The following is a 23,575-nucleotide window of genomic DNA, read 5'->3' as shown; positions in this document are numbered from 1 at the left end:
GTTCCGTCCAGGTGAGACTGAGCTCGTTGCAGCAGGTAGATGATGGCATCGTCCACTCCCACATGAGGCTGGTACGCAAATTGCAGCAGGTCCAGTGAAGATTTCACCAGCGGCCTGAGGTGTGTCAAGACCAGCCTCTCCAGCACCTTCATCACGAGATGTGAGGGCAACCGGTCGGTAGTCGTTGAGGCCAGATGGAGTCGTCTTCTTTGGTACTTACTGGATTTGGAGATGTGTTTTAAAAAAAACAACCTAAAAAAACAAACCGTAAGGCTTGAGGGGTTAACTTGTTATCTTCACTTATAAGTTATATAAACGTTTTTTGTAACTTCACCATTATATGCAGTACATTAGTGTATGGAACGTTTAAAAAAAATGCCTAAGGTTACTTGTTCTAAATTATCCTGTGGAGTGCGTAACTGTGATCCCTCACCTTCCTCTCACTGCTGTGATTTATGGAGTAGAGCTGAAAACACCACTGCCCACAATTGAACCCAGGTCTCTGCGGTGCAAGTGCTCTTGACTTTAAAGCGGTAAACAGCAAATTAGTTTTGTGCTTCCATAAGGTTGGGGGATGTAGATGACAGATTAAAAAAAATTGGAGGCACAAATATCTGGATAAAGAAACAATGCCCAGTGTTCTCGTGACCAGGCACGCTATGCCATTTGAAAAGGAAATTCCAGGTGAAGCACAGTTCACACCCTGCTTTTGGTGGTGTTATGATTTAGTAGTGTATCTGAATGGTAAAAATAAATATACAGTGCAGTGAAATGAATTTGCTGTATTCATTAGACATGAAAACTCCACTTTATCATAATAAATGTATGATCTCTTCATCTCACATGCACTGTGATCCATTATTTCTGAAACCTATTGCTCCTATGTATTGATAACTCACAATCACACACACAGACGCACTCCATTTTTTTGACTTATCCTCCTATCATAGCAATACAAATGCCCCAAGGATGCCATTGACCCTACTGGTGCCACTGAAGTGGAAGTGACTGATGATGTAACAAAAGCTGTGACAGCGTAAATGGAGCTGAGAGTCATTCAGTCGCAACATGCTGAGCTGCTGTTGCGCTGCCACCATTCAAAATCATTTAAATGTTTAAATTTTTTAGCTCTATATGCATCAGAAAACGAGGCGACTCGAGGTAAATAATCTCATATGAAAGACAATTGGCAGGCAGAAGCATAGTTTGTACGTGTGAATTTCTTCTATCCATTGCACACTTGAAAGTTATGCTTTATTCCTGTGGCTTTGGCTCAGGTACTTGTCAGCAGGATCCGAAGATTTGTCAGTCAAAGATCGGTGACCTAGCTCTGGTATCAAAGCAGCATGTTGTGACTGGTGAAATCAATCTGTTGTAATTGCTACGGAGCAAAGCAGTGTAGTTTCAGCTCATTGTCTCGATCAGTTTTGAATGTCACAAACCAAGTGTGTGGGCGGATTAACACAAGAAACCTGATGAATTCTCAGGAGGTGCATTTGCATATGTACAATGTGTCTACTTACTAAGCTTATTGAAAAATTGTCAACATTCCAAGCAAGCTTACATGATTGCTAATAAATGAAATGTTAGTCATATTCTCATTTATTTTCCCATTTCAGAGTTATGCATCAGAATACTGCTACACTTTTTTTTCTAATTGAGCCGACACCCGGAATTATGCTGCTAATATTCTATAATGACCCTTTTTTACAATGAAAAAGTAACAAGTTTCTAAAAAAAAATTTAAAAATATAAAAGATAACAAAATCAAATAAATCAATTAAAACATGACATATTGTGCTTGTTTACCTTGCTTCCTATGTTTAGACTACTTCAGAAAAAAAGTGTTCAGCTGACCCGGGCCACATTCTCTTCTCGTGTTACAGTTTCAGCCTTTATAACCAGCAGCGGATCTTTACAGCGGGAAAAGCAGCATGCAATGGAGAGACCACAGCATGCACATTTTCAGCTCAACCAAACACAACACCAGCTGCACTCACTGATTAGTCCCCCCACTCGTGTTGAAACCTTGCTATCAAGTTTCAAAACTAACTACGGAAAAAATAAATCATTGAGAAATGTGAAAGTTTTGATAATGTCCTGATGACAAACTACGCTTTCGAACTGTTTGAATGGCTCAATCGTATACATTATATCAAGCAAGGATACTTGCTATACATGTGACCTATTTGTCAATTACACATGTACTTTATTTCACTGCAAGTGAAACCTATTTCTGTTCTTTTACAGATGTGCACAGGGGGACGTTGTGACACACACAGCATGGCTGAACCGGTCAAGCATATTGTATGCCGGAGAAGACAAGTGGTCGGTGGATCCCAGAGTGAGTCTGGTGACCCTTAATCAAGAAGAGTTTACCATCAAGATTGAAAACGTGGACATGACAGATGAGGGGCAGTATGTGTGTGCGGTCCAGACGAGCAGTCGACCGAGAACCACCTCAGTGCACATCCTTGTCCAAGGTAACGAAAGACACAACTCTGTTGCAACCACTGCTATTACAGTTATTCTGCTGCTAAATGATAGAATGATAGAATTTAGAAGAATTAAAAACTAAAATATATTCTTGTGTATTTCTATACAACTTTCTTTTTAAAATGCTAACAGCAATTAACCTCTGGCAAGCATATAATGTAAACACATTCCATACTTTTAATTTAAAAAAAGTAAATGTGCCATCTGCAAATGTTTGTGCAAAGCATGCAAATCATTTCAGGTTGTTTTTAATGGTCTTTTTCCCTCCTATTGTACTATAATTGATGGTTGTGTTATTCAAGAGCACCAACACACGAGGGCATAAGTGAACAAACCAGAGTCAGAGCAGACGTGCAATGCCTTTCTTGAATCTCATTTCCTCATTCATCACTCCACTGGAGCAATTAGAGGCTAAATGCCTTGCTCAAGGAGTGGGAGGGTGGAGGGGTGGGTGGAGGGCGAGGGGGCGGGGGGTGTTACTCATTCACCACATTAGGTGGGGTTAATGGGGAAGAGCAGATGTTAAGATGCTCTGGCTGTAATGATATGTAGAGTTGTGATAGTGTCCCCGTGAGATGCTGGACACAGTCAAGTGCATTGCACTGTAACAAAGTGTAATAGGGAAGTTTAAGGCAACCAATTTGATTTTCAGATGATCCGTAAAGAGCTGCTCATAAAATGCCTTCTCCAAGTTCATAAAGAACCAGATTATGTTGGCCATGTTTGGATCATTTCTTCTGTCAGTTTTCATGATGCCAAACAGATACGATGCAACACTGATCAATAGTCTGATCAACCAACACCACCTGCATTTCAAAGCCACGCAGTTTTCCAATAACAAGCTGAAGGTATGATATTCTGTACATTTTTATTCAAAATTATAACTGCTTTTGTCAAATCTACAGCTGCTGAGAGCAACATGTTTATCACATTCTGCATGATTCTGCTCAGATTTCACATGTGAAATGAAGAAAACTCCTTTTACTTGCCATCATGAAATAATGACACAGAAAATGACAGAGGATTGAAATAAAAGAAGTCGACTCAGCAGTTCTCGTGTATAAAGACATACATAAAAGGAAACTAGGTACATTATCGGCTCAGAAGATGACAGAAATTAGTTTAACTGGTGATTGAAGCACACTGAGGAAACACACACACTATCATTCAGGTAATGAGATAAAAACAATTTACATATGTCTTCTTTATTTGACCGATGTTTCCCCTATTTATTACATAGTGTGGCTTTTGGACAAAAAACTAAAGTGCCTTTACAAATAGTAGCAGCCCTTTTACCAAGCAGGTTCCATTTAATTTAAATATTTATTTAAGTGTTGCTGTTAGGAGTTAGCGCACATTCAGGCGGGTCTGACATGTAAAATTAAAGAAGCAACATTTCAGATTCTGCTCTATTTCTAGGTCGTCAATCAAACTGAAGCAGATCCGTGTCACTGTCAAGTCAAGTTATTTGTATGGCACATTTCATACACAGGTAAACTCAATATGTTTTACACAACAGCATTAAACCAATGAGTCAGAAAACACATGCACGAATAGTCAATATGAATAAAATAACATTGCAACCACCAATACAATGCACATATATTACACATTTAAAAAAAATGTTTATATTTAACAGACATGCAACACAAACAAACACACAGACATACACTCACTACCAAAAGTCTGAGAAAACAGCAATGTTTTTATTTTTGACTGTTTTTAAAAGAAGACAGTTGCAGCAAATTTGAGGTAACTAAGCAGTTTCTTCCAGAGAATCGCACCATAGTTACTAAATGCACCGTCACATGATTTAGATTTGATCAGTAAATTTGGGAGACACATACCTGATGATCTGAGAGATCTGATTGGGTTGTAGCCAGTGAGCACATGTGATGCACTGAGGAGCCAAACCTTGTAGAGCCTTGTAGACAAGCATAATACTTTTAAATCTATTCTATACTGTACCAGTAGCCAGTGAAGTGTTTTCCTTACAGTGTAAACTTTACACTGTAAAGTGTTGAATTTCCCGAGTCCCAGTAAGCACTCCGGCTGCCGCATTCTGAATGAGCTGGAGCCTACCTATTTTTCTTTTTTGGGAAGACCTGCAAAGAGGTCATTACTGTAATCTGCTGGAAATGAATGCATGGACCAATTTTTCTGAGTCAGAAAAATTTGGTTGTGACTCAAGTTTCCAACAAAAGATTTCTCACCAATGAGTTTTGTGTCAGAAAGGTGAAAGTGTCGGAAGTCAGCTTGTTTTTTTCTAACCAGTGGGGCTTTGCTTGGGGTGGACTAAAACATACCACCATTTCATAGACTAATCCAAAATACGGCTTTCTGGTAATAGCAGAAGGGTGGATGTAAAGAGACGAACAGTAGAGAGAGTGATACCACAGAACAAAACCGACAGTGAAAAATGGTGGAGGGAATACTCAAGTGTTGAGTCAGTGCAGGCGTCCAGCTCCAGAGTAGCAAAACACCCTGAACTCTACTCTGACAAAGGAGAAGTAGCACTCCGTTCTTCAGAGACACGGTTTGCCCTTAAGTTTGTATCTTAAAAGGTTTTATACAGCAGCAGAATAAAGAGCCCAAAGGCACCTCAAAGCTTTGAAGAATTTATTGAAAACCGAAAAGATCCAAGATGTGCTGACTGTTTTTGACTCTCCTCCACGGTCACCTGACCTCAACCCTCACAAAATATTTATGCATCACTGGAGGAATGAGAAAGCCAAAAATTCCAAACATCACAAGAAGCACTGGGACATTTTCAGATCATGCTGTGATAACATGGGTTATTAAGTGCTGCTGTCATTAAAGCAAAAGGAGTGGAGACCGACTTGTGATATTTCCTGAAATTTATGGACATTTCTCACATTTGGAATTATTTTTTTTTTGTATTCATAAAAAAAAAAGAAAAGAAAGATAAGTCTTCTATTTTATCATATATTTACCTTCATTTGTGGTCTCAGACTTTTGGACCTTGCTGTAGATGTTGTAATGCTCAATGCATGATGGAATTGTATTATTTTTGATAAATAGTGGTGCCTTTACCCTTATTTACCTAATTTTCAAATCAATCTGATCATTTAATAGATTGTTTCCCTTCCTTATTGAATTACAGCGAGATTGGCATATTGTTTCTCAAACCCACGGTGTGCAAAATAAAAATATAAAACAAGAAAAGTATAAAAATGTAACAATAAAAACAATAAAACAGACAACAACCACAGGGACGCTTAACGGCAGTATATATAAGTACAATGGAGTGCAAATACGGGTCCATAGTTCAAAAGTTCAGACTTTATGGGGCAAGGGGGAGAGAGGGCAGAGAGTTCAGCATCCTGACAGCCTCATGGGCGAAGCTGCTCCTCAGTCTGAAGGAGCTGCACGGAGGCTGCAGTACCTCCTCCCAGAAGGCAGGAGGCTGAAGAGGCTGTGTGAGGGACGGGTTGATTCTCCCACGATGCTGACTGCTTTACGAGTCTTTCACCCATTTAGAGTGTTTTGGTGCAATGTAGTCCTGCTAAGAAGCAATTTCCAACTGTGAATTATCATTATGCTTTGGTAAATACTAAATACACCCACACAACTTAAATTTTTAAACTTAGACCCGAGACCAAAAGATCACTTAGATGTGAGAAGGGAATCTGCAGAGTGTTTCTGAGTTCAGCCTTTCATCACCTATTCTCATGTGATTTCTGGAATTATTTGGACCGCCAGCTCCTCTTACACTACAGAATATCATCACAACTTGTAGAATTCAATGTGCCTTTTTATAGCAGAGTAATATCACTAAACACAAACAGAGCCACGTGACAATGACAAAATAATTTATTTTTAATTAAACTGCAATTTATAATTACTTACTATGGATATTTTCTGACTCGTGCATGCATGTATGCAATATAACAAGTAGGTCAGGTCACAGGGGCAAGAATTAGCAGATGCACATGCCCGTAGACTTCGAGCGTCTTCTCAAAGAGCACTTTGACTGGTTCGGGCGCAGGGTCACCACAGTCCAAAACTAAGATATCTTTTTGTTAGTAGACACACTCCTTAGGTAATCGTTTTCAGTTGTTGCATCCTTAAGCACTATTACACGACAGGGTGTGCTCTAACGTCATTATTGGTACGATCACTGATCGAGGGTAATATTGCGATTATACAACAAGTTACCAACTAAATGAAATATGTAATCAAAATGTATTCCTATTGTGGGGCAATTCGCTCTCAAAATATAAACATTTTTGTCAGTGTGATCTCTGTTTCCATGGCAATACATGGGGTATTACTAATAACTAAAACTGATTTCACCAAATTGGTCACATTTAATAAGCCTAAACAAGTAAAAACAACATCATATTGCATATTATATGAAAATTCAATTCCAATTACATACTGCCATTGATTTGGCAGTGATATTTCCAGTGATGAGCACCGTATGCTGTTCTGTTGATTTCAGCATGTTCCAGATGTACAGTTGACCAATCAGATCTCTGGGTTGGAACTACTTGTTGTATAATACTGGTTGTTGTATTCTACTGGGTGCAGACAACGGGTTTATTTAGAAACAAGTGGAGCAGCTTTAACCAATTGGTATGCATTGTGACTCTACTGCCTTCACAACGATATTTAGAAAAAAGCGCTTGACTTTAATGCCACCGTACTTACCCACAACACTGGCCGCCGATTTGTCACCCCTGTTAGTAAACTGGTTTTCCATACCTTAATTACAGTGATGAAAACTGAAGCTGTGAGTAATAGTGTGGCATATCCAGGCTGTCTTTAACCAGCAACTCAACCTTTCTCTACATTAGGGAGAGCCAAAGAGTATTTTTTTTTTCTCTTACATACAGAGCCCCTCAAATCCTTAAAAATCTTCAAATATGTCTAAGGTTTTTCATTTCCTCATTTCTCTGTGATCTCTCTCATTCTCGAGTGAAATTAGTGTTTCTGCTGTCATTATGTCGAATAAAACAACACCTTCACTGCAACTTTGAGGAAATAATTTAGGTTTTTGGTGTAATTTTCTTTGGATCATTACAGATAATTACTTGCACCTTAAAAGTTAAGAATTAATTTTGGTAACATAAATGTATGTAACAATTGACCCAGTTAGATTGTCACTATAGATCATACTTGTATGATAATTTATTCATAATTCACAGTATAATGATTTTGGTTTGTTTTTTTTGTAATGTATATGCAGGATGATTTAATTGTCTTAACACTCATGAACTTGCATTACTGTATATATGTCTGCATATTAATTTAAAGCCATCAGCTTTATGTCAAAATATTACTTTGCTGTTACACTGAGTAAATTAACCAGCATTTCTAATAATATGAACAGTGAAAGCAGATTCATAAGAACAGTGATGTCAAGGTTTGTGAAGGAGATAAACACTTGTTTGTCTTTTTCAAAAGAGCTTACTACATAGAATTGGCTCTACTCCCTTTCTCTTCTAGAATATTTGATCAGAGCGTCTTGGCGGCTCTCTGCAGCACGAGCAGTCAGTCCCTGGAACCATGTCCAATCACAAATCATCTGATGTCAAGCGGCGGTGTGTGAATGAGATTAAGTCATAGTTGATTTACCAGACATCAGATCTCAGTAGTTACCCACGGGTGTTTAGAAAACCTTGAACTGCAGCGTTTAAAGTCTAATCACATCACACCCCTAGATTTTGAGCAAGGTAACAGAAACAATCCATCAATTTATCCAATGAAAGAGCAACTATTTTGTTTAATTATGGGCCTTGTTTGAGAAAGCTTTCTTATCCTTTCTCTTAAATTTGTTTGCAAAAAAATATGCAGGCTTTTTTTTAATTTATTTTTATCCACCTGCAGATCTTTGATTGGGTTGTTTTTAAAGTAAATGTTTTATAGATAACCAGTAATGAAACTATGTATTAATCATAATGAATGATGTAGAACAGTCAATTCTCATCAAAATCCGGACTAACAACACCTATACTAAACTGAACAAAATGTTCCCTTTACATTCCCATTATAGTTATTAACAGTTCCTTAGATATGTCAGATTTCTTGCTTATAGGCACAGTCATTCATGTCAACTATCCTGGTAATGGACTGGGGTCCGAATTTCTCTTCCCTTAAGAGTTTTCTTTGAAGGTTCATCTGACTCACATTGCATGTACCTCCTTCTTGTTTGGGTAGTGTGGCCTACTTACGCTTGATGTTTTCCTTTTCTTCCTCACTGGCTGGAGGAATCCGACCCTCATCTGTTCCATCCATTGTCACTAATGTGGTTTGTATACATGGCCTACATTCCAGTGAGGCTTTGTTGGGTGGCCTGATTGGGTCCTGGCACTGGGGAATGACAGAGTGCCTCAGCAGATAATTGTGGGTGACTTTCTTTTCACGTTGTGCCAAGATCTCATACAGTGCAGGGCTGCAGTAGGCTTTGACTATACATGGGCCTTTCCAGGGAGCTTATAACTTAAGGCTGAAACCCCTTTTTTTGTGTCTCATTCTTTAGGTAGATGAGGTCTCTCACTTTTAAGTCATGAGGCCTTTGCAGGGAGACCTCCAGTTCACCCAAGGCAGATATTCTGCTTCCCACCCCAGGATTCTATATGAAACATGTTACGGACCTCTTCAGATATCATTGTGGCTTTTGCCCCAGTATCAACAACTGCCTGAATCGGTACGTTACTTAAAGTCATTTCAATTTGCAAGCAGGAACCTCCTTTGGTTGTTTGTCTTAGCTGGAAAAATTGGTCTTCCCTGCTACTCAGTCTCCTGAAAGCTAGTGGCTCACTCTGTGTGGGGATACACTGATGGCAAGATGGTGACCTTGAACACTATCTCACAATGTACCCTGCAACAAAACAAGGTGAGTCAGCCTGCTTGATTAGGGATGGATTACTGCTTTCTCAACCTTTGAGGAGGCAGTTGAAGTGCTGGTCTCCATCCACTCTTGATTATTTGCTGTGGCCTTATGGTGTGGGGGCATCCATCAGCATTTTAAATTCCTCAGTTGCATACTATCAAATGTTGCCAGCTTGACTTTGGAAGCTCCACGAGGAGGTTGTCGCACCATGTCCTGTTCATTTCCATTGTTGCCGTACATGCCATATGCCTTTATTGAAGCTATGCATGCTGTGGCAGGATGTTGAGGCATTCGCTCGCCTCTGCGTAGCACACCTGGGTCGTGCATGTTTTAGGTAATGGAAGGGCCTGCATTGTGTGAACTCTGCTAAATTACCTCTTATTCTGCTATGACCATGCCTCTATCTGAATGCTCGGTTGCCCTGGAGTCTGTTGGGATGTTGACGGAGAAGAGATTGCAACAACATACTAAGTTTGACTGCTTGGCAATGCAGACATTACTCGAGAGGTTACCCTTCGCTCTGCTGTTACGTGATGCAGAAAAGGTTTTAAAAGCTGTTGAAACTGTTGGGCCTGGTGATCCAACAGCATTTTCAGCCATGCTGCCGGCCCTGGAACTGAGGGCGCTGTTGTTGCTCCAATCAATTCCTCATTGTCATACATTCTTTCCTTCTTTTCATTTTCTCTCCGTCTCTCCCCTCTGTCTCTCTTTTCTCGCTGTCTCTGTTTGTACATACTCCACTAATCTTGTAGTAACAAGTGCTTTACTGCAGTGTCCTATATCTACTGGTTAATTTTGTACAGTGCCATCAAATCTTGTATTTTTGTTTGTTTGTTGGTTTAATTCTTTACCTCCATCCTGCTGGATCAACTCCTTCGATGTGACGAGGCCATTTCTGCTGGTCATGAACTCTGGGTCAAGATGTCACTTCTTTTACCAGTTGTTAGGTCTTACTAACATATTTAGATGTCTACTAGATGTGATTTATGTATTGCCAGTGACAAGGAACACTACATTTTATAACCCTGTAATTATTTCAACATGACTGCAACACAAAAAACATGGGCTGTGAGAACGGTGGTTGTATCAGCACTACACTATTACAGAGGGAAACATTCATAAACGCGCATTGTGCTTCTACTGTGTATAACATACAGTACACCCACTAGTCAATGCTATATTAAAAGTCAATCCTTTTTTCCTGTCTTCCTCTTCCTCCCTCATAAATGGAGCATGTGATTTAAATTTTCAACTTTGAGTTAAAACTTAAACTGAATGCAGCCTCAACTTAGTGTTGCCTAGGCGACAGCCAAGGCACGATAAAAGTGAGTTCATTGAGGCAGCTAAGAAACATTTGAACAGAAAAGGTCAATCACAATACAATGTGTGGGGTTACTTTATATTTCTGCTGCTGCTGTTGCCACTTTCTACCTGAACAACAAAAGGAATGAAAGCATAAGCCACCTGACAAAAGCCTATCTTCCAGTCTTATAGCAGGTGGTGTAGAAAGAAAAGCTCTTCGGGTTAGTTTCCAAGTTTTCTTTTTCTAAAATCCTTGTTGCTGTCACAACATTTATTTTGCCACTTTTGTGTCAAAACCTGAGGGTGACAATGTTGTGTTGTGGTCAAGGAGCAGATTTCATTATCTGCATATTACTTAACAAATTTAATTAATACTATTCATAAAAGTATTAAAATTGATTATCAATTATGATGTGTAAACTGTAATTTCAGTCTCAAAAGGCATACTCACTCATAAGTGTCACTATCTGAAAGGCACTGAAACGTATTGAACAGTGAAGGTGTGAATCAAAGCACTGACCTCACAATCCAGCTGTTATCAAGATAAATGTGAACAAATAATCACAGACTTTCTTATCTTTGCAAAATTGATGATCGATATTATTCTTAATAGACAAATTTACTGAACATCAATCCAACATCAATATTACTATCAATCAACACATATCTGTTAATAGTGGAACTATTCATTTGTTATTCAATATCAACTTTAAATCAATAAATGCATATTAATTTACAGTCCAGAAACAGCTATATACATGCAATATACACAAGTATGTGGCATATAGTGTGTGTCTGTGTCTGTGTGAATGAACAAAGGCTAAGGAGACATGGCCATGTGGGTGTCAAGTGAGCTCAATGGTGTTCCCAGCAATGGGGCAGTGTGGAGCAGTGCTGAACTTAATGTTGTTGCTGTATGGACACCGTCTGTGTTGTACTTGTATGAGTTTGTATGTATGTAAATGTGTAGGCATGTGGGTTGTAAAAAGAAAGAGAAAGGAAAAAGAGAAAGCGCTAAGCATACAGTCAGCTATGTGAAGTGTGGAAATAATATTTGTATCCTGACACGGACTTGGACAGTCGTGAGAGAGACTCTTGTCTGACTCTGTAACTTGGGCTGATGGGGTCTGCGAGTCTCTTTGTTCAGGTGTTGTCTTTCATGTAAGCCTCTGCTTTGTCTGTTCTCACATGGTTGTTCCCCAACAGTCTGTTCATACAACAATTTGGTCCCGAGAAACATATAGCAACAGCTGCTAAAAGGTTACCTTGGGATTGTGGACTAAAACACAGTGACCTTTACAAGAGTGCCACCATCAGGAAAAATTAAATAATGGAAGAAAAGTTTTATAAAGCAAATGAGTAATTCTAAAATCTGATGTAGTTAAATTATGTATGCATTTATAATTATCAATTTAGAAGTAACTGAATAAATGAGGAATTAATAAGCAATACGGAAAAAGAGATCAGAATTGATCAGAGGAGTAATACTTTGAATGTGAAGGGGTTTTGTGGGGTGGTTCTCCAGTGGTTGTCCAGTCGGTGTCCTTACAATCACACATGGTCTCTCTGGCTGTCTTCATCGCAGTGATAAGCTCGCTTATGGCGTCGCACTGTCTCTCTCTGTTGTGCGCTCTCTTCCTCATGCTTCACCCTCGCCACACTCTCGCAATCGTTTTTTGTGTTCCTTCGGCTTCGGTGCTGTGATGAAGCACTTGGGCGCTGTGTTGTAAAACCTTGTTTCTTCAGAAACAGCCACACAGATGGAACGCCTGTTGGGATATGCTAAGAACAAACGTACAGGAAGATTAACATGACAAAAGCGTTTGTAGAAGCAGTTGTATAAGACTGTAATATTAATTATTAATAAATACATTATTAAGTATATTAAATTCCAAAATTGTAAAATATGTAATGGAATCCATGCTACAATGCAGTGAACTTGAATCACATTGGAGTGAATGCATCTTACATTGGATTTTACTTAGTGTGCAATAATCAAATATGTTTGCATGAATTTAGTAATTTAACTATTTAACCCTGAATCATTGAGATATATCTGGTATTTGTAACAAAACAAAAAACAGCTGGGAAATAATTTTCAGTGAGTTATGATCATTTTACTGTGTATAAACCTCCTGCCTTAACAGCAATAAATACAGTAGGAGAGGCAGCTTCACTGCAGCAATATGGTGGCTGCTAATAAATGTCAGCAGCCATGGAGGGATCTACTTGTATATATAAGATTCTTTGCTGTTTTACAAGGCGTTAGATGGTGGGTTGATATCAGCTCTTGGATGGATGTTTCGATAGATAATAAACATGCAATATTTAGTTGTTTTCCTATTTTCATAAAATAAATATTGGGATTATAAACCCTGTTTACAGATATTCCATAGGTAATCTTAACTACAGTGACATGGCTAGTGCATCCGTAATAGCAGGTAGCAGTGGCCATCAAAACTGAAAGATGCAACAGAAAAAACAGCTTTCACTGAGGACAGTGGCAAAGTGGCAGAAACAAAGATAAATGAGCAGGGAGTAGGTGCTTTGTCATAGCCTGGCTTACCTTAGCAAACCCAAATACACTGCCCGAATATACGGGTCTGGGTACCCTCAATAGGGAATCATTTTTGGTCGCTGCATCCTTCTCAGTTAAGACAGCAGGTTACTTTTGAAACTAGCAGCATAGCCTTTAAGCACTGAAACTGGCCAAAAATACTTGACTTAAACGTCATTGCACCGAACCACCAACACTGATCAATGATTGGATCACCCGTCACAGCGGCTGAGCATATGTGACTGTGAACAGCGTTTACAGACAATAAACACAGCAGAGAGAACTGAGGCTGTGAGCCATTGTCTGGCAGAACCAGCTTTGTCGTGCTTCATGGTGTCATGAACTAGCTACAACGAACTAATGGAAGAGCAATATGTTTTTGGTAACCATGGAGTTTCAGTGACAGAGTCCCGCTGCAGGTTTGACCATTTTCAAGGTTTAACAAGTCTCGGTGCAAAACACAACAGTCAGGGAAGTTTTGCTAAATGTCTCTAAAGTGTTAAAAAAAATGCTTCAACTCTAAATGTGTAAAAAAACAAGTAAATCTGATAATCTTCTTTTAGACTGCCTATCAATTATTTTCTACATTATAGCTCTCAACACACATAATATTGATTAGCCAGCTCAGTATTAAAAAAAATATTTATCAAGTACAAAACAGATGAGAAAAAGTGAACCTGAATCAGGTTTAAGGAAGTCTTTACATTGACCTCTATGGAGACAGGTGTAAACACTGTTGAATCTTTGGCCAATATTTTAGATAATTTTGATAATAATAGCACACTATTAAATCAATGTAGGTGTCAGGTGACATTAATCCAACTTTGACTTTAACTTTCTCTGTACACAAACATGCAGAAAAAACATTGGAAACCAGACCCGTTGTTTAATATATTAGCCTTACACCAATGCTACAAATGAACAGATTTAAATGAATGATACTAATGACTTGCTGTTTGACAATTGTTGTGTCAGTTCTAATTTGATGTTTCAGATTGGGGCTGCTTCATAGAAGATTACCAGGCTGCTTTTCTGAGTCCAGTCCATCCTTTCTTGAGATAATCAAACTTAACATGTAAATTCTCACGATATTTTTTTCTTAAAAACAAAAAAAATGTAATCTATACGTGAAAAGCACAAAAGCTTTAAGATGTTCTAGATGGTTGGTTTTAATAGTGCACCCTCGTTCCATACATTCACTACATTCAGGCAAGAGTATTTCATCATTGTGTTTCATGGACTATTATTGCTTTTGCCTCTCAGACAAGATAATATTTAGGGTCATTTTCATTTCCAGGCTCTGTTATTGTCATTGCAGATCATCTCCTTAGATTGCACTAACTCCACATACAGATGCCTGCAGGTTTACTCTCTTTAAAAGCAAATATCCACATAATATCTCACATAATGTATTGCCATGTCAACCCACCAACTGCCTAAGAAACCAAACATCGAACGATTACTCCAAAATTATAGAAGTGTTTTAGTCACTGCAAATTAATGGCATAAAACACCAAAGAGAAAGCAAAACTGAAATCACATTAGAGTCACCCTTTCAAATTCAGAAAATCATGCACAAAAAGTGAGGTAAACAGTTTCACAATATTGATTAGTTGTTAAACTGTATAGAATTGAAATATACATTTTTGTATTTTTCTCAAAATAGTGCTTTTAACCTGGCGAAATGTTTGCATGTTACTTAATATGGACTCACTACAGACATTCTAGTAAAATAATTACAATTTATTGGACTCATTCAGCTACACACTTGTAACACACTGGTAGGACCCTGAAGTTGAGCTAAAACCTTATGCTTATTTTTACTGAAATATTACTATGGGCTTTTCATGTAAACTGCCTTGACAGCTTCATTATAATAAATAGTGACTTCACTGTCAACTCCGTGGGAATTTGAATGTGTTAGAGGAAGAGCCAGCCTTTGCTGGAAGAGACCCAACAAAATTAATTGTCTGCCTGTGTCCATCTATAAAATGATACTTTGAGTGTACTGAGAAATAATGAGAGAGATGTATGTCTGGTGCCTTGATGAGTCCTTTCATCCCAGCTACAGTATACTCATTAATCCTGCTGCTGAAAAATCACAGCAAAGAGACCTCGCAGTGCTAGGTAGCAGGGACAAAACAATGAATACATTTATAAAAAAGGATCATAATGCATATGAACCAGACAATTTGCGGCACTAAGACATTAGCCTGTAAAGTACAATCAGATAAAATAAGGTTAGTGAAGGTTCTCTCCTGGCATTTATTAACCCTGTGAACCCCAGGCTATTTTCATGGTAATTTCTCTACCTTCATTTTTAAGCTCATATCTTGGTAATTATAGGGGCTTAGACATTCATGCTATATAAGTGCAGAGGGTAACAACGATTACATTTCATGCAACTTTTATGTTTATTTTTTGTGCTACACTTCATCACACACACAGGGCATTGGTATTGCTGTAAAGCTCAGGCTGTGCAGTTACATAGGATATGCGCTGCATTTCTCTGTGATGAATATTGGCAGCGCAATTAAACCGAGAAGAAGGGGTGGGAATCAGACGCAGTTTGCGTCCATCTGGTTCTAAGGATGAAACCCTAAAAAAAAAATCCTAAAGGCATTACAAATGTTTTACCACCGAGTTTATGATGAAAACACAAACCGCCAACAGAAATTACAAATGAAATAATGTCCTCTGTATGCTGTACAGGGATTCAGCTCTTTTATATTGAACTTTCATGTGGCAAGAATACTAGTTATTGAGCTAACAAATAAAATAGTCAATGTACAGCAACATACAGCAGAAATCATTTCAGCACAGAAGTTTTTTTTTAATAAAATGAAGGCAAATACGTGCCTACCTACAAATCAAGCAGGCATGGATCTCATTTAGAATACATTTGAAATTGTATTCCTGGCCACCTAACAGATATCCAATCATTAGTCTCCCATGAGCTCTGTTCTGGTCTCAATCAAGCCCTCCTGTCTACCATTTGCTGCTGATCACGTAGCAGTAGCATGTGGTGATTAAATGCAGCGGTCATAGCAGTTATATTATGGTTTCAACCATGTGCCAATGCATCTAAAGGGAATTTCTTTCAATTAAACAAGTCAGTTATTTAGTAAGTGTCCCACACCAACATGTGTTTATGTTCAGATGACAGTTGAATTCTAACTCCTGCTTTTGGGGAGCAAAGAAGGAATTGAGGTTATTATGGAGCAACAAAATCTGTTTTGGAGGAAGTCAGGTTAATGGATGGGTCATTAAAAGACTGTTTGTTTTCTGTATCCTAGCAACAGTCAAGGTTAGTTTGTTTAAACCATAATGTAGAAGGTCCCATTGCCTTTAACAATAGTGGTTTTGTGTAATCAAAAAACAAAATTATTAACAGGCAGATGACGTCATCCTTCTGTGTCAGATGAGAAAAGCCATGACATTAACAAACAATGCATTTTGCTGTTTGATTTGTAGAATTTGCTGTGCAAAGGAGACGTTAATTTTCAAAGGGTAAAATGTTCACATATAATCTGATTATAGCACCAAAACATGTATATAATAAGATAGTAAATAAAGAGAAGAGAGGCTGAATTCGCTGGCAACATTACTGATAGCTATGGACAGACAGGTCCAGAATAAAACAAACAACAATAAAAAATAAAATATATATATATATATATATGCCTATAAATAATGTTTATATGACAGCAGAATGTTGCTATTCATAGAAGTTATACCTCAATTCCGTGCATTATTGCCTAAGTGTTGTATATTGAAAATGACAGCATTGTTGCATTTTCACTTTTTTTGACGAATACAGTAAGAATGCACCACTCGAAGGGTGGATAAAACACATTATTACAATTGCTGCCTGGTTGACTTGGGGCGGTTTTTGAAGCACTGCAATACTCTCTCAGAAATGATGTGAGGTGCCACCTCTATTAAAAGGACATTTTTCATGCTTTACATGAAATTGAAGCCAGAGAACACCAACCTGACCATACACACACACACATACCTTAATATAAAAGTACATATAAGGAACATCTCCAAACTCTTTCTCCAGATCTGTGAAACAAAGGTTATCAGATAAAAAAACAAAACATGCTGTCATAATCTTGAGTAGTGACCATGTCATTGTTTTTTAAAATTGTCTGTGCTCATGCTCATAAGCTTTTGTTTATTTTCTTTTTATGTTTTTTAAAATGCCATCAATATGTTTGGGACCGCAGATTAAAATGAGCCTATATGGATACATTTGGCACATTCACATGGTGGTCCCAAGCACTCATTGTACCCTTGTTAAGTACAAGTTTTTGTTTTACAGTACACACAAATTGCCAAATTAAGGCGGAATAGAACAGCAAGGATCTGCAAAATATCTCACTAATTCACATGATTCTACACTATGCTAATAATCCAAAGTAAAAAAAAAAACTCCAGAGTGCAAATCTTTAGCCACGAGGTGAGAGTGTGCAGTATCTCAGGCACCTCGAGATCTACTCCCCTCAATACTCACACCCACCACCGCTGCTCTACCTGTTTTACATCTAAACTAGTATGACATAAATATTGACATCTTCTATCTTCTATGTGAACAGATATATTTTGGGCTTTTAAAACGACAACACTCATATTGTCGGGAAACTGTTGGCATTGAATTTAAATGTAGCCTTTACGTGGTCATATTTGTAAAAACATTCTACTACAAAGCTCTCAGCACACACAATCATCACCAGCGTTTATGATTCTGTGATTTATTTTTAAAATCCCGTTGAATTGACGGATAACGACGTGTTATGTCATCTGCTTGATTTAACTTGTACGCAGAGGACAAATATGACTTCAAACAGGACTGTCAAAGCAAACCACGATCATGAACATGATTGCGCTTTTCGCACAATTCCTGTTTTATATTTAGCAATGATACTACAAAAAGGTTTAAATGTTTCATAACCTGACAGCTTGAACAAATCTGAAACTCAATCTTTTTTTTTTTTTTTACTTTACAAACAGAGATGAAGCTTTGGTTTCTTGAACCATCGCTAAATAGAAGCAATGCTGACAGACTTGCTGTATCCTTTTGTCATTCCAGTAGGGTAAATAGGGATTAAGCTACAATCCGATAAATTATTCATAGAGATTTTGTCTTACAAACAAGCCTGTGACTAAAACAAGTTAAAATCCTGATGACCCCCAATTCATACGCCTTTAGACGATCATTCTCAAATGTTAAAATAGAGATGCGTCCTTGTTGCTTTGAAATGGAAATGACAAAATGATAGGTTGGACAGAACTGTCAAGCGCAGAAATATTTATACAGGAACATCTTTGAAAAGTAAGGCAAGTAGAAGGAATCATTACAGCCATATGCAGCCACCAACTACACTCTCAGATGTCTTGAAACATTTTGCACATTCCCTCTTAAGATATAAAGAGACACCCTCAGTTGCATTTTTACGATGTGAGTAATGTATATCAATGTTTACACATTACACAAAGGCAGCTATCATTTAAATGTTCCTACACAGGTAGTTGCATCAGAATGCTAGTGGCAGTAAAAGACTAATTGTAGGTGGACCTTCATACATTAACTGATTTATGGGGTGGCAGAGCCTTCAGTGTATCTTTCCCCACCCTTTACAACCCTTTGCAATTAACTAACTCTGTTACTGGTGATTTTATGAAAGAACATGTTTTTTTTTTTCACTCTGCAATTTTATTGATTGTTTCAACCCACCTACTTTAACTTCAATTATTTTTAGCAAATTCCCAATTGCAACTTCCAAACTGTAGTGCGTGTATCATTTGGGGATACAAACGTGTCATATACACATCACATTACAATGATGTGAAGATAAGTTGTAAATCATTTAAATTGCATAGACAACCAAGTTGGCTGATCAGATCAAATCAAACATTATTTATATAGCAGCTTTCGTGCAAAATTGCAATACAAGATACTTCCCAGTACAATAAAAATATATATATATTTTTTTAGGATGGATACAAAATGTAATAATATATAAAGACAATATAAAAAGGGTGCCATGACAGAGTATATACTAGTATAAAAATACATGTGTAAAATAGATTACAAGAATGCTCAATTGAAAAGGTGGACAGTGTTGTCAGGGGACCTGATTGATCTAGAGGGAGCACAACATTAGAAGCATATCTGACAAGTAATCTGGTGCAAGACCATTGAGTGATTTAGGCATCAATGAAAGGATGAAACTATGGGACGAATTGTTGAGAAGCTGAAAATCCTATAAAGGCAGGTCACTTTGTAAACATTTGGGAACTGAGGAGACGAGTTGCTGAAGTTTTCAGTCTTGTAAAATGAAATGATCTCTAAAGATGGATAGGACATAACACGGGCTGCAATCCACGCATGCAGGTTTACACTAATTGTAACCATTTGTCTTCACCTTTGAGCAGTACTGCCACCAGACCTCGTAATATCTGTCCTGAACAAAGTGCTCTTTGTATTAAAGGTGTATCCTTTGCATGTTGAGAGGCAATTTGCTCTGTGCTCTTTTAAAATGACTGTATAACGTTTCACACTAAGTTCTGGAGGAGATGTTTTGAATTGATGATGTTTTGTTTTTTGGGGTTATTTCAGCTACTGTAGGTGATGTCAAACATCCTGATAGCTCTGTTTCCTTAAAGCTGGAAATTTAAATGTTTTTTTCCACAGAACTTGGTTCCTGGGAGACGTCTTAACCACTGAATGTAAAACTCTACACAGTAGGAGCTTTATCATAATGTGGACAGTTAAAGAAGTTGCCGAGGAGGATCTTGGTTTCTCATGGCAGACTGCTGAATCAAACGGTTCAACAGTTCACAGAGGAGACTAAGAAATCTCTGAGAACTATACCCAGAATCACAAATGTTGGCTCTGTTCTTTAGTGACATGAAATCTTACAATTAGGTGCAAGTACTTTCAGGCACAGATAGAAGCATTATCATTAATCACAGTTCAAACCAATAAGACATCCCACCCAGGAATAAGCTACAGCAGGGTTCTCCAAACCGTAGATTACAATCTACTAGTATAAGGCAACCTGGTTTTGAGGAGTTCACAAACGTTATGAACAGCATGCAGTCCTTCCCATGCGTAGATTCACTTGGGCTGGCTGCCCAGGTATATTGACGGTAAATCCGGCGATCCATTTAAGCTTGTTTTATTTCTTAAACTGCCTGAAAGAACGAGGCCATCAACACAATCGATTCACGAGTTGACAATCTTCCCTCGTTCTTCTCCACCTGTGCTGCTGCACTCACATGGTGACTGACACACAGAGATCAGAGGACTTTAACTCGCACAACCTGCAATAGGCACGCCAACCGCAGCAGAGACTCTCACTGAGCTGAAAAGAAACAGGTGCTCATAAATTAGGTAAATAACATAAAAACAACCTTTTCGGCTGGACCAAAACAGCGGGGTGGAACTATAAAGCGAGTGTCTGTCACTGAGAGAGTAAGTGATCAAAGTTACACCGTAGTTCGGCTAAATGCCTTTTCACACATGGTTCAGCTACATACTAGGTTTTGACCTAGACGTGTTTCTTTCAAGAGGGCAGGGGTTCCCAATCGATGAGAAAACACTGGATTTTCCTGTTAAATATTATGTTATGATGCTTTATTTGACACTTTTTAAACCAGTTTGCCTGTGCAATTTAAAATACAGGAGTTAAAGTTGGATCCAAGGAAAAAAGGTTGGAGACCCCTGAGCTGCAGTATCATGTTTTTCTGCCGCAGAATCCCTATTTTGAACTTCAACGTTCAAAGCCCTCATGACATGACAGTGTTTGAAGTGAAAAGAAGAAATGCACTTGCTTCTAAAATAATATGATTTTGAAAGAACCTTTGAGCTCCTTACAAACCTAAATGGGCTCCTAAATTGCAGCTGCTACCCCGCCCTCCTTCCGTCACTTCACTCACCTGTATTTTTACCTGTAAATATATGCATGTTGTTCGTCCTTGCCTCATTTGGTATTTTACGCTTGTATCACTTGGTTGGAGCTACAGAAAACTAGTGAAGATAAGAATTGTGCCATTGATTCACTACTCAGCAGAATAACTGGAGGTAAATTCTTAGCTTGGTCAGTGGCTTCCACTCTCTAGTGGCCTCAGGGTAACAACCCACATAACTGTACTTGTGCTAGGAGTGGCCCTTTTTTCACCCCAGCCCGCTATAAAGTCTGTAAGCTCCTGAACATCATGGTAGGCAGTCATGAATGCTAAGTAATGCCGGCTACTGGATTTCATTTTCATTAGAGAAAGACCAGAAAGAACATATCTCACTCTCTTTGCTTGTTGGATTAAAAGCATGGAACATAAACTTTTCTTATCCATAGAGAATTCAAAAATCCAGTTACAAAGCAGAGTGAAATAGACATGACAGAGAATCCATTTTTACACCAGCGTAACTTCCCTTTATTAGTATGTGTGCTGCAGAAGAGGGTATCAAGTTTATGAATTTTACCACACAAAAAAGGCATATTTTTAGGTTCAGAAACAACTGCTGTGATTATTATTAATATGAGAAAGTATTTTGCGTTTGGAACAGTTTAAAGAAGGCGTGTCTCATAAAAGAATCAAATTTACAAAATGTAACTGCACTGCCAAAGTATGAGACACTCCACCTCTATTCATCACATATTGAGAGTATGTTTCATCACATTTTAACAGATGTGAAACGACGAACATGTGCTGCAAACCTTTTCCCAGGAGAAGGCTATCCCTCCCGGATGCCCCCACACCCCCACCACGACAAACACACACTCCATTTTCATGCAGAATGCTGGAGGTGTAGTCAATGTTTACAGGAGAAATTTCCCCAAAAGGCAACTGATACAGATACAAATATTGACAGGGTGGCTTCAAGAAATGTAATAAAAAATAAATACTATAATTTCTCTCTGGGACATCCAAACATTTGTTCTGAAGCACGGAGCGGAATCTTCATGAGAAGCTACCTTTTTTTTTTCAATACGTTGATGCTTATTTTACTCTATCATTCTTTCAAAACTCTTCAGGGTGTCATTATCTCTATCTATCTTTTTTTGTTTTTGTTTTTATATTGCGGAGCACTGAGAAAGAACTGAAAATGTATGAACATGTTCAACTTGTAAACAGTAATCAAGTTATGGATATGCAGATTCTAAAGGGTTAATCTTACAATAAGGGCTTCGAAGACAGAAAGAGAGAGAGTATAACCAAATGAATGGAACAGAGGCCAAGTTATCCTCATTTTATCTTCAAGGTCGAGGTCAATAAAGTTCTGGAACTTGTCGTGTCCTCAATTCACCCATATTTATTAAAACACTTATACGCTGTCTGTGCACATGTATCTTATAAAATTGTAGTCTCAAATCCTAAATTTAAATATATAGAATTTAGAAATTATACTGATGTCATCAGGGTTATTTTTCAGACTTTAAAAAATACCTTGCACCGCAGAAGACCCTTACAACTGTGTTGGCATGCCGAGTATTACTTATCAAACTGGGTTTACTAGTCATGATGTGTAAAATCGGTGGTGGGCAAATCAGTGACAACCCTTGATTAAGTTTACCCATTTTTCTTATTTTTTTTTACAGTGCCACCAAAAATCATCAACCTGTCAAGAGACATTGTGGTAAATGAAGGATCCAATATCACCCTGATCTGCAAAGCCAGCGGTAAACCGGAGCCATCCATCAGCTGGAAACTAATCTCCTCCTCAGGTAGCTTGTTTGTCTGCAAAGACACATTTAACTGCACGGATGTTTATTATATTCATGGTGTTTTCTCAAATGTATCACGCTTTCTGTGCTCACTACATATGTTTTCACAGTGTCCTTCCCGTTGCCTCTTTCTCCTCTGCTCACCCCTCTCTGTTCATGACACCTATCAGTGACTTTGTTTGAAGCCTGGTGGATTTCTCGCTTCAGTTATTACCCATCATTACTTGTTTGCAGTTCATCATTACAACGTGATCATTCACAGGAAAATAAACTGCCCCTGTTGTAATTAGACTAATTCATTAAGATAATTGGATGGATATAAATGTTGTGGAGGCAGTGTGAATGACAGGATTAATGTGTGCGGCTTAATGCGTGTTACAGCAAATATGTCCAAATCTGGGTTGGTTACATTTTACATGCTCAATGGCATTATTCTATTTTTTTCTTACTGAAGACTAAAGGAAAGTGTTAGCTGCTTTTTATCTACCCCTCTGCATGCATGCTTCACTTAATCAGGCAAGATGCACCTTTAAAAGGCTGAGTTTTTGTTCTTCCGCTGTGTTGTCTTTTGTTGAAGCCGAGATTTGGGAATTGAAATCGTAATATGGCACGAGTGGGACTGACCTG

At 38.2% G+C, this 23,575-nt stretch overlaps 1 protein-coding gene across 3 annotated transcripts in view; it reads left to right on the top strand.

Moving 5' to 3' along the window:
- Positions 1 to 23,575, top strand: part of ntm (neurotrimin) — a 438,955-nt gene that overhangs the window by 384,014 nt on the left and 31,366 nt on the right. For all 3 annotated transcript variants that reach the window (XM_069165071.1, XM_069165070.1, XM_069165069.1), the window contains 2 exons: positions 2,251 to 2,483; positions 22,823 to 22,948. In XM_069165071.1, the coding sequence (XP_069021172.1) occupies positions 2,251 to 2,483; positions 22,823 to 22,948 (359 nt within the window). The remainder of the gene's footprint in view (positions 1 to 2,250; positions 2,484 to 22,822; positions 22,949 to 23,575) is intronic.

Source organism: Embiotoca jacksoni, unplaced genomic scaffold, assembly GCF_022577435.1.
Source record: "Embiotoca jacksoni isolate LCO1_2020_lvr unplaced genomic scaffold, fEmbJac1.0.p SCAF_33, whole genome shotgun sequence".
NCBI classification, from domain to species: Eukaryota; Metazoa; Chordata; class Actinopteri; family Embiotocidae; genus Embiotoca; species Embiotoca jacksoni.
Note: the sequence above shows the minus strand (reverse complement) of the source record. Positions and strands in the feature narration are given on the sequence as shown.